We start from the raw sequence: 11,309 nt of genomic DNA, 5'->3' as shown, positions 1-11,309 counted from the left end.
GATCCACTTGACACTACTGTAGGGAAACTTTGTTTTAATCAGAAAAATAACAGAAAAATCTGCAGCTTATTCCAAAATGATTGTGTGTCTGTCTCCTATTGCGCTCTAGAATAATTTTGTGAATGACATCTGCTGGGTCAAAACGTGGTCTCTTCCTAACAGGTATTTACTTACTTACCAACAAAGTCAAAGAGATTTTTTTCAAAATCATTCGTTATTACCCTGACTGTGATAGTTAGATACAAGAAGGACATTGATGTTACCTGCACCTTATGTAACATGCATTCAGAGACTGTTTACCACCTGTTTTGGACTTGTGAAAGCACTCGATCACTATGGCAAGGCATCTGTCATTTCATTTTGGACAATATTCATGACAAATCTGTGCTTCGTTTTAAAGATGTGCTATTTGGATTTACACCTTTGCAACCTCAATATACTATTGGCTAAGTTTTATATTAATAAATGTAAGCTTCTAAATACTCAACCTGTTTTTTGTGCCTTTAAAAAATAATTAGAACTTTACTTTAAAACACTTTCTACCTCCAACAACCAAAAAGCTGTGAAAACTATGATACTGTGCTCCAAATTTGGATTATTTACGGAACTTATGGCTTTACACTCTGTTACATACAGTATATATATTTTGCATTTTATTTTAGTTGCTCTTTGAGTTTACAACCCCCTGTCACTGTTTTGTACTGTTTCTGTACTTCTGATTATGATTATTTCTTTGCTTGTATGTAAATGTTGCATATTATAAATAAGTTTGTAAAAATCTAAATAAATATATATTAGTTAACAGGATGACATTTTGTCATTGTACATTTCAGAATTAGTTTTGCAACTTTTTTTCCCCTTTATGTAAATTCTGATGGGCATGGATTATGAGTGTTATACATTTTGGTTACAATATTTTGTGTTTTATTGCTGGGGGAGGGGCCTTTAGCATAAAAAGAGGCCTTTGCCTGGCATTAAGGGGAGTGTGGTGTTTTGGAAGTGTTAAGAGCACAAAACTATAATAAGCACTGGGAACTAGACAATCAATGAAGTAGTCTGTTTCAGCTGCTCTTATGATTATATGACTTTATATTAAATGTGTTGTCACTTTTTATTAAAAAAAAACAATTATTTGGGGGAGGGGGTTATCGAGTTGTGTTTCATGTTAATCCCATTTTTCAAAAGTAAAAAATCAAAACCTAAAAAAGCTAGTATCAACCAAATCTGTGGCATAATATTTTTTTTTTTTTACTGCATGTAAACATTAAGTGTGTGTGGTTGTGGCGGTGACGTTTGGTCTAGGGTGGAATGAGGGGGCCCTGAACAGGAGTCTGGTTTAGCACACAAAAACATTGGGTGCTATGCTCCTACTTATTACATTTCATCAACCATTTTTAATGCAGAATAACTTCCCAATAGAAATTACAATGTAAACATACACACCTTTGAGTAGTTCCTGTACAGCTTGTGTAGCATTAAAGTCCTCTGAAAATGACTCAACAGTCATTGTTAGGGATGCAACAGTATCAAAATATCATTCTTAAAACCACATTGATATTATGGTATATGTGGATTGAGGATTTATCAAGTATCTTTTCAGTTTACTCGTATTTCACGCGGTGTAGTTTATTTGGGTGATTTCCCTCCGTGCGTTGTGCCGTCCAGCTGGCTGTGTCCAACAAAAGCAATTCCTCTTATCTACTATGAACACTTTACTTCCTGCTTACGGAACCTTGCCAGTCCCGCGCGGCATAGAGAATTGTGGGCGATGTAGTTTATTTCAGACGCAGCCTAAATCCATCCATGTTTTTTCTACCTCTTGTCCTTTTTGGGGGTGGGGGGTTGCTGGAGCCTGCCAGCTGCACACTGGCAAAAGGCAGGGTACACCCTGGACAAGTCGCCACCTCATCGCTGGGCCAACATAGACAAACGAGAATTCACACTCACATTAACACGCTAGGAACAATTACAGCGCCAGAAAAGAACTACACTCTCCCAAGTTTTCGTTACTGTAACCCGGCACGGCATTATTGTGAAGACTTTGAAACTGCAATACCGCAGTATCTACAATACCGTTACATCCCGTCATTGTCTAAATGCAGTTCTTGGCAAGTGAATACACATGGGTATACTGTGGTTTGACCTTACCTTTTTTTTTTTAATGAGAACACTCATCGTGGAGGTGTCTTAGTGCTCATTGGAAAAACAGTTTCCTTAATGAAAGGAACAGGCTTTTCTTCCCAATGTCCTAGTATTGTACATGTTAAATACACATTTCCCTTAATGGGCTGCAGCTCCCCACTGTTGGCAGCACTCGTGCAGCCGCAGGCCATGATGCTGCCACCAACATGCTTAACTTGTATGACAATTGTTGATGTACATTGCCAACTCTAAAGAACATATACATGTTTAATTCTTCTAGTATTGTCCTGTGATAAAATGTTTGTGGAAATGTGAGGGGTGTACCTACTTTTGTGAGTTACTGTATGTGTATTATTGTGGTTGCACTAGTATACATGTGTACTCTATCAGGTACTTGGCCTACACTAAGTAACTCCCGCAACACTAAAAATTGGCTCTAGTGTGTGAATGTGAGTGTGAATGTTGTCTGTCTATCTGTGTTGGCCCTGCGATGAGGTGGCGACTTGTCCAGGGTGTACCCCGCCTTCCGCCCGATTGTAGCTGAGATAGGCTCCAGCGCCCCCCGCGACCCCGAAGGGAATAAGCGGTAGAAAATGGATGGATGGATGGAAGTATCAGTACAATTTAATTGCATTAATCTTTTACATCAGGAGACCAAAATGCTACAGCAATCAAAGAAATCTTCCTTTAAATTTCATGTTTGTATCATATTGTGTTATTGATTACCACAGCAGTGAATGCTGACAGTTGTGATGTCACTGTAAAATATTAATAAAAAAGCGGCAGTCCATGTTGAATTGTTTTTGTTTTCTTTCTTCTGTATTTGAATAAAAATCATTGACGGTCACTGTGAGTCAGAGGAAGAATCTTTGACGTCTGTGCTCTCTGTAGTCTCGCTCACTTCACTCAGCTCTTTGCTTTCTCCTCCACTGTCTCTCTCGCTTTCCCTTTCTTGGTTGCCGGAACCAGACGGTGCTTCCTGACCCGGCACTCGCACACCTGGCTTTCTTAACTGCGGGACAAACCCAATTGGGACAATCAAAATGCGGTTGTGTTAGCTAACCAGTCAGGCATCACGTGGAGATCTTACCAAGTGATGGCCACTGTGTGTTGAAGACAATCATGTACCTCATCTGCCATGTGGGCCAAGTCTCTCTTCATGGCATAGGCGTCCTCACCATCTGCATAGTATTTTGGTTCTACTTCACTGATCCTGTACATGAAAAAAATAACATCTCAAATGTAACCAATAACTTTTTATTGTACCGTTTTCTACTGCATATAGCAGCCAGGGAACTCAGAATCGTAAGAGGAAAATGTTTTCAAGTCAAGGAACACAACAGTGTTATTTATTAAGTCACTCAAATATTGTGCCATAGTAAGCAGTCTTAACCGCTTCTGTCCGCATTAATAAAATGAAAAATAATTTGATAATTCCTACAATTATTCTTTGAATTAATTTGTCTTTTCAAAAATACAATTGAATTAAAACAGCAATTGGATCATGGCCTCCTAAAGTGTTTTAAAATAGAAAGAAAAATGCACTTAAAAAAAATTAAAATAACGTGTTGACCTAATGCATTTATTTTTGAGAAGCATTTGCAATGTATGTCCTAAAAAATTGACATTTAAAGTCTAAGTCGAAAGTTAAAATTCTAAAGTTATAGAACAACATTTGCTATGGGGGTGCTTCTCAGCTGCAGGGACAGGACTGGTTGCAATTGAAGGAAAGATGAATGTGGCTAAGTACAACATATACTGGAAGAAATCCTCTTCTAGAATGCTTGGGACCTCAGATTGGGCCGAAGGTTCACCTTCCAACAAAACAATGACCCTAAGCACACCCTAAGAAATAACAGGAGTGGCTTTGGAACACCTCTGAACATTCTTGACTGGCCAAGCCAGAACCCTGACTTAAACCCAACTGAGCATCTCTGGAAGGACCTGTACATCAGCGTTCATCATCCAACCTGACAAAACTGGAGAGGATCTGCAAGGAAAAATGGCAGAGAATCCCCAAATCCAGGTGTGGAAAAACTTGTTCCATCATTCCCACGACGACTCATGACTATACTAGCTCAAAAAGGTGCCTCTACTCAATACTGAGCAAAGGGTCTGAATACTTAGGACGATGTCATATTTCAGTTCTTCTTAAAAAAAATTCTACATTTCTTTTTTTCTGTCAAGATGGGGTACTTAGTGTACATTCAAATTGACTAGTGATGCACCGAAAGACTTTGATCAACCGTAAGCAAGTAGGGCTGCATCAAACGATAATTTCCTGAATCAATCAATTTTTCGATTATATTTGATTGTTTATTCTGTACATTTTTTTAAATTTTTGTAACAAATTGTTCCTTAGTGTAGTGGTGCAACATTTTTAATTCCCCAAACATAAATCAACAATTTTCTTGCATGTATAAAATTTTAAATGCATGTTTGGTTTGGAGATACAAAAGAAAGTGAGCTCATCTAATACCATCTCATGTTTTAACTGTAAATTATATATATTTTTATTTATTTTATTTCTTCCCATGGCTCTGTGCCACAATCAATTAAATGTACGGTAAACCCTGGTGTTTGAACTACAGGTGCTTCTTTGAATAATCCAGTATTGGACCTGGGTCCACTTATTGAGGAAATATCCAGATCTGAAAGTTAAAATCCAATAAAAAATTCATATTTTAAAAAAATGCTTACAGAATCTAAACATCACAAAGGATAAGAACAACTTGAATGATTTGAGGGTATTTGTCTTTGATGGCTTTGAGTGTGCAGAACAATGATGTTGATAAAAGGGACTTACTGGAACTTGAGTGTGTTCGAATACAGATGCAGGGCTGCCCGATTGCTGCAGTGAGAAGAAGGGTGTGGTGAGGAAAACACTCCAGATTAAATCAAAGTCATCATAATTGAGAAGTGTACCTTTTGCGGACATGAAGGGAGACATATTTGGCATTGAAATTTTCTATCATGGCGCGACTGGCCTGGTCCATCAGCTTTTGAGCCAGACCCAGACGTCTATGGGAGCGCTTGACTGCCTGCAAGACACCCAACATAAATGGTTATTGTCTGTAATATACATTATTCACCTGGCCAACAAAATCTACTTAAAACAAAAGTTTTGCATCTGGCTTTTTTAAGACTTACCAAGGATGTGATGTGTCCATGAGGGACATCATCTGGGTCCTCCTCCCTAAAAGGTGTTCACAAAGACTTCATGGTTATTTGGCTCGGGGATGAAGTAACACAGCCAAAGCTTCTTACATTTTTGCCAGAACGTAACCCACGATTTTGCCATTTTCATCCTCTGCGATATACGAGAGCTGGAATGAAGAACAAGAGTGTCGAGGTACAACGTCATTTTTAAATGCAACCAGGATCAATTTGCTGTAATAATGTGGCTAACCTGAGGCCAGGACAATCCATGATAGAAGTAGTATTTCATTTGGTAGTTTTCCGGCAGACACAGAAGGTTACAGTGCTGCATATTCATAAGATCTTCCGGCTGCAATGGAGGAAATAAATGTTTATTATGAAAGAAGAACCACGACAATGCAGTTAGCAGCTACATTTTACACAGCTAGCCTAGCTGACGTTTTACACAGACAGCATGGCTGCCGGTAGGATCTTAAAGTACTTACCCTAGCGTTTCGTATATTCATTTTGTTAATTTTTTTGTCGTGTGTAGATTGTAAAAATGGCGGTTAATTAGAGTACGGTAGTCAAACAGTTCATAATAATTACACTATGGCCGAAAAGAGCCGGTTTGCTAACAGGCGTCGTCGCTTTGCTAGCAGAGGAGGAGAGGAGGCTGAGTTCCGCAATAATGTAGCTATTTTCCGGTCAGCCTTCAGAATAAAAGTTGTGACGGTACACACAAAACACAGTTGCAGCGAAGTCTTAAGTGTATTTTGAAAAGCCACATCAGGAATAATTTACATCTCGTAAAATATGGTTACTGCCCAGCCTAACTCATTACAATAATAATTATTGTAATAACCACGACCACACCTGAAAATACTATTATTACAATTACTTATCTAACTGAAAATAACTGAATCTTACCCTATCTAAAAGGTCTTTGGTTATTGGTTATGGGATAATAAATCAGGTCATCTAAATATTTCCGGTCAGTTCGGCGTACATTTTTGGAGCACTTTTTGAGGGGAGGAGCCTTTTTTTTTTTTTTTAAAACACCTGTTTTCTGGGCGGTGTCTTCAACATTTCATGCATCTTGTCTCCATTTTCAGCCAGAGGAAGATGATATGTCTGAGATAAGTGCTGGATGATTGCTGGATGAGAGGCATTCCCAAAGAGATGTAAGTTGATAAATAAGTTTGAGTCCGCGTTGTGTTTGAGGACCGTCAGAAAAAAAACGCTTCATGAAAAGTGTATTTTTTTTGTCCAGATGGAGCCAGCGTTGAAGCTGGAGTCAAGCTTGTGGGTCGACAATAAACGACACCGTGCCGTGCTGACTGGCTGGAAATTCAACTGGACCGAGGTAGATAAGAAGAATCGCGATAAGAAAACAAGTACGTCACCCTTTCACTACCCGTAACAGCACTTTATGCAGGTGATTTATTATACGTGCAGTCAAATTCAACGAGCTAAAAAATTACTAAAAAACACTAAACCAACCTAAATAATCTGCCTGAAAATCCCATTTCCTCATCAAGAGCAGCTAAAAGTAAAGAACGTTAAGCAAAAATGAGCAACACCTGACTTATCACGTATCACGTACATGCAATGTTGCAGTAATTCATCTTAAAACCGGATGACAGAAAACATGCAGAACAAGTTGAACAGCATGAACGTGAAACACAGCTTTAGTGAAAACACAGGCGGTGTGTGTGTGTGTTTGTGTTGCTGTCACACACGCCTGCGGGAAGAAGCTTTGTTTTAAGTGATCGCAACCTTACCCAGCAGGCACAATAACATTAATAAAGTTAAAGTACAAATGATTGTCACACACACACACACTAGGTGTGGTGAAATGTGTCCTCTGCATTTGACCCATCCCCTTGTTCACCCCCTGGGAGGTGAGGGGGGCAGTGAGCAGCAGCAGTGGCCACGCTCTGCAATCATTTTGGTGATTTAACCCCCAATTCCAACCCTTGATGCTGAGTGCCAAGCAGGGAGGTAATGGGTCCCATTTTTATAGTCTTTGGTATGACTCGGCTGGGGTTTGAACTCATGACCTACCTATCTCAGGGCGGACACTTTAACCATAAGGCCACTGAGCAGGTTGATGATTTATTATACATTCATATCCTTTAAAGGTCTACTGAAACCCACTACTACCGACCACTGATAGTTTATATATCAATGATAAAATCTTAACATTGCAACACATGCCAATACAGCCGGGTTAGATTAGTAAAGTGCAATTTTAAATTTCCTGCGAAATATTCTGCTGAAAATGTCTCGGTATGATGACGTTTGCGCGTGACGTCACGGATTGTGCGGACATATTGGGACACCATTGTGGCCAGCTATTAAGTCGTCTGTTTTCATCGCAAAATTCCACAGTATTCTGGACATCTGTGTTGGTGAATATTTTGCACTGTGTTTAATGAACAATGAAGACAGCAAAGAAGAAAGCTGCAGGTGGGATCGGTGTATTAGCGGCTGGCTGCAGCAACACAACCAGGAGGACTTTGAGTTGGATAGCAGACGCGGTGCCGTGAGTACGAAGCTTTGGCTTCCAAACATTTGATCGCTTGCCCGTACGTGCGTGCCGCTATGTGCATGTCACGTACGTAACTTTGGGGAAATATATTTGCTGTATGAACTTTACGGAGGTGAACGGTACATTGGGCTGTGGGATTGAGTGTGTTGTGCGGGTGTTTGAGTTGTATTGGTGGGTTATATGGACGGGAGGAGGGAGGTGTTTGTTATGCGGATTAATTTGTGGCATATTAAATATGAGCCTGGTTGTGTTGTGGCTAATAGAGTATATATATATCTTGTGTTTATTTACTGTTTTAGTCATTCCCAGCTGAATATCAGGTCCCACCCGCCTCTCACAGCATCTTCTCTATCTGAATCGCTTCCACTGCCCTCTAATCCTTTACTCTCACTTTTGTCATCCACAAATCTTTCATCCTCGCTCAAATTAATGGGTAATCGTCGCTTTCTCGGTCCGAATCGCTCTCGCTGCTGTTGGCCATGATTGTAAACAATGTGCAGATTTGAAGAGCTCCACAACCTGTGACGTCACACTACTTCCGGTACAGGCAAGGCTTTTTTATCAGCGACCAAAAGTTGCGAACTTTATTGTCGATGTTCTCTATTAAATCCTTTCAGCAAAAATATGGCAATATCGCGAAATGATCAAGTATGACACATAGAATGGAACTGCTATCCCCGTTTAAATAAGAAAATTTCATTTCAGTAGGCCTTTAAAACTGACTTTGAAACATCCATCCATCCATCCATTTTCTACCGCTTGTCCCTTTCGGAACGTTGCAAAATAGTTGTATATGTAAATTGAGACAACGTTGATGTCAAACGTTGGATCCACGTTGTTGGTTGGGGAAATTACCAAATTCCAATGGTCAAATTACTATCACAACCTGACATTGAATAAAAGCTTGTTGTTTCAACGTTGTATTTAGGGCTGCAACTAACAACTAATTTGATAATCGATTAATCTGTTGATTATTACTTCGATTAATCGATTAATAATCGGATAAAAGAGACAAACTACATTTCTATCCTTTCCAGTATTTTATTGAAAAAAACCCAGCATACTGGCAACATACTGGCACCATACTTACTTTAACTGTTGTTTCTCAGCTGTATGTAAATGTTGCAGTTTATAAATAAAGGTTTATAAAAAAAAAAAATATATATATATATATATACTGTATATATATGTAGCCTCTGCGCATGCGCATAGCATAGATCCAACTAATCGATGACTAAATTAATCGCCAACTATTTTTTTAATCGATTAGTTGTTGCAGCCCTAGTTGTATTTGTGTTGTAGAATATTGGTTGGGAAATGACCAAAATTCAATGGTCATATCAACGTCAGAACCCAACATTGACTAAACGTTGTTTCAACGTTTAGTTTGAGTTGCTCAATGTCCGGACCTAATTCAAAAAGTTGTCAACAGTGTTTTAATGTCTTGTGCCTGCTGGGTAAACTTCATGTTTCCATCCAGTCATTGCAATAAATCTTTTAAATGTTTCTTCTGGGCACCTGTAAGAAAGTAGATCAATGTCCTTGTGAAACATGTTTAATACAACAGAAAAAGACAGACTATCAGAGGAGTTTTTCTCTTGGGATCAAGTTTGCATTCTTAATGCAAACCACATCAGTGTGTGAATGTGTGTGTGTGAATGGGTGAATGTGGAAAATAGTGTCAAAGTGCTTTGAGTTCCTTAAAAAGGTAGAAAAGCGCTATACAAGTACGACCCATTTACCATTTACCATAATGGTTTCAGTTTCAGTGTCCGTGGCAGACATCATTGGTGTGGAGGATGGACGAGTTACTATCCTGCCCCACAAGTCTGCAGAGGACACAGATAAAGACTTCACTGGTTAGTTCTCAACACTGTTTATTAGATTTTGTATCACAGCTTGCACATGGACGCACCTTCTTACTTTGCAACAAGTTTGCCAAAATTACCGGGTTTTTTTTTGGACTATAGGGCGCACCGGATTATAAAGCCCACTGCCGATGAGCGGGTTTATTCAGGTCTATTTTCATACAAAAGGCACACAGGATTATAAAGCGTGTTAAAGGGGTCATATTATGATTTTTTTCTACATTTAAAGCACTTCCTTGTGGTCTACATAGCATGTAATGGTGGTTCTTTGGTCAAAATGTTGCATGGATTATGTTGTAAAGACCATCTTAAAGCCTCTTTCTGACATTCTCTTCAGAATGCGCCGTTTTGTGGGCCATCTACGTAGCTCCCCTTCAACAACGTCATCTCCCCGTTGTACCGGTAGTTTTTAGTGCTTCCATAGCAAGTCTACTGACAGATATAAGTAAGTTAGAACTGTCATCACTTTATATTAGAAATGGCAACAGCGGAGGATGAATTCCTCACAACAAGGGGATCGAGAAAAAGAAGAGAACTGTTCTGTCTCCCTGTAATGTTTGTCTGCTCTTGGATGGGACTGTGCTGAAAATCTAAATTTCCCCTTGGCGATTAATAAAGTATTTCTGATTTCTGATTGACTACGGCACAAAGTACATTGGCGGACGCACGCCAATTTTCAAAAGAAAAGTTGGTTTTGCATAATGGGAAACAAAACGCCAGATAATGTCTCCTAATAGGTGCCATTTTGTGGTCCTTATACACACACCATAATAATACCCGTATGTTGAAGCACAGTACGTTTGACTACGGTAGCCGTAATGCTACGCGTTCTATCAAGCGGTAGTGCGGCTTCGTAGCTTACCAAAGTCGTGCTAAAACATTTTGACAGGTTTTTGAGCGGTGTGTGTAATGTTCTATGTTCTGAATGAAACATCAAAGTTTTGGTGTTGCTTGCTTACGGGTACTTGCTAGGGTCATTTATTGAACAGGTGTCAGTCCACTTGCAGTCCACACATATCTCTTTTGTGTGACTGCCATCTACTGGTCACACTTATCATTACACCATGTACCAAATAAAGTAGCCTCGAGGACAGTAAGCACAGCCAGGGTTAATACTTACATTAGGCGCAATAAGGCACACTGTCAATTTTTGAGAAAATGAAAAGATTTTAGGTGTGCCTTTTATGGTATGAAAAATATGGTAGATGAAAATAATACTATGTGATTTTAAGCATTTTTGTGAGCAAGCTTTTTTTCATGATTTATGGCTCTTTGATTGGTCCAGAATCACTCTTTTTAGTTATGTTGAGTTGGCTTGGAAATATTTTTGCGATGCATTTATCAATATTATAAACAAATATGCTCCTCTATGTAAATTTAGAGTGAAAGGTACAAATAATCATTGGTTTTCTCTGATCTGTCCAGTTTACTAAAATAAAGGGATGCTGCCTGGGTCAAGGCTAGAAATACCAAATCCCAGGCTGACTGAATGTTTTTTAGGCAGCTCAGAAATCGCTTTACTTCTCTTGTCAGGAAGTTAAAGTCTGAGTTTTTTCTTTTGCAAACCACCAGTAGCTTAAATGATCCCTAGAAATTCTGTAAAGTCA

At 39.1% G+C, this 11,309-nt stretch overlaps 2 protein-coding genes across 8 annotated transcripts in view; one reads left to right on the top strand and one right to left on the bottom strand.

The window, feature by feature from the left end:
- The window catches only part of LOC133653592 (ceramide kinase-like), a 28,924-nt gene that overhangs the window by 1,907 nt on the left and 15,708 nt on the right, over positions 1 to 11,309 (top strand). Inside the window, exons 1-4 of one of the 5 annotated variants that reach the window (XM_062053028.1) lie at positions 4,956 to 5,015; positions 6,396 to 6,464; positions 6,554 to 6,677; positions 9,598 to 9,693. In XM_062053028.1, the coding sequence (XP_061909012.1) occupies positions 6,554 to 6,677; positions 9,598 to 9,693 (220 nt within the window). In that variant the 5' untranslated portion in view covers positions 4,956 to 5,015; positions 6,396 to 6,464. Of the gene's footprint in view, positions 1 to 4,954; positions 5,016 to 5,073; positions 5,207 to 5,330; positions 5,495 to 6,395; positions 6,465 to 6,553; positions 6,678 to 9,597; positions 9,694 to 11,309 lie in introns of those variants that run through there. The other 4 variants (XM_062053030.1, XM_062053029.1, XM_062053031.1 and 1 more) reach the window with 4 other exon arrangements.
- On the bottom strand, positions 2,749 to 6,311 carry LOC133653593 (N-alpha-acetyltransferase 10). Of its 3 annotated transcripts, none has more exons than XM_062053036.1 (8): positions 6,211 to 6,311; positions 5,552 to 5,650; positions 5,410 to 5,468; positions 5,293 to 5,338; positions 5,068 to 5,183; positions 4,949 to 4,993; positions 3,271 to 3,355; positions 2,749 to 3,154 (listed from the first exon to the last, which is right to left on the bottom strand). In XM_062053036.1, exons 2-8 carry the CDS (start codon positions 5,636 to 5,638, stop codon positions 2,987 to 2,989), a joined length of 606 nt encoding a protein of 201 aa, XP_061909020.1. In that variant the 5' UTR covers positions 5,639 to 5,650; positions 6,211 to 6,311; the 3' UTR covers positions 2,749 to 2,986. The 3 variants fall into 3 exon arrangements, with proteins under 3 accessions (XP_061909020.1, XP_061909019.1, XP_061909021.1); XM_062053035.1 differs by lacking the exon at positions 6,211 to 6,311 and adding an exon at positions 5,787 to 5,994; XM_062053037.1 differs by lacking the exon at positions 6,211 to 6,311 and adding an exon at positions 5,787 to 5,987 and having other exon boundaries at positions 3,010 to 3,154; positions 3,233 to 3,355.

This window comes from Entelurus aequoreus, linkage group LG07, assembly GCF_033978785.1.
Source record: "Entelurus aequoreus isolate RoL-2023_Sb linkage group LG07, RoL_Eaeq_v1.1, whole genome shotgun sequence".
Taxonomy (NCBI): Eukaryota; Metazoa; Chordata; class Actinopteri; order Syngnathiformes; family Syngnathidae; genus Entelurus; species Entelurus aequoreus.
Note: the sequence above shows the minus strand (reverse complement) of the source record. Positions and strands in the feature narration are given on the sequence as shown.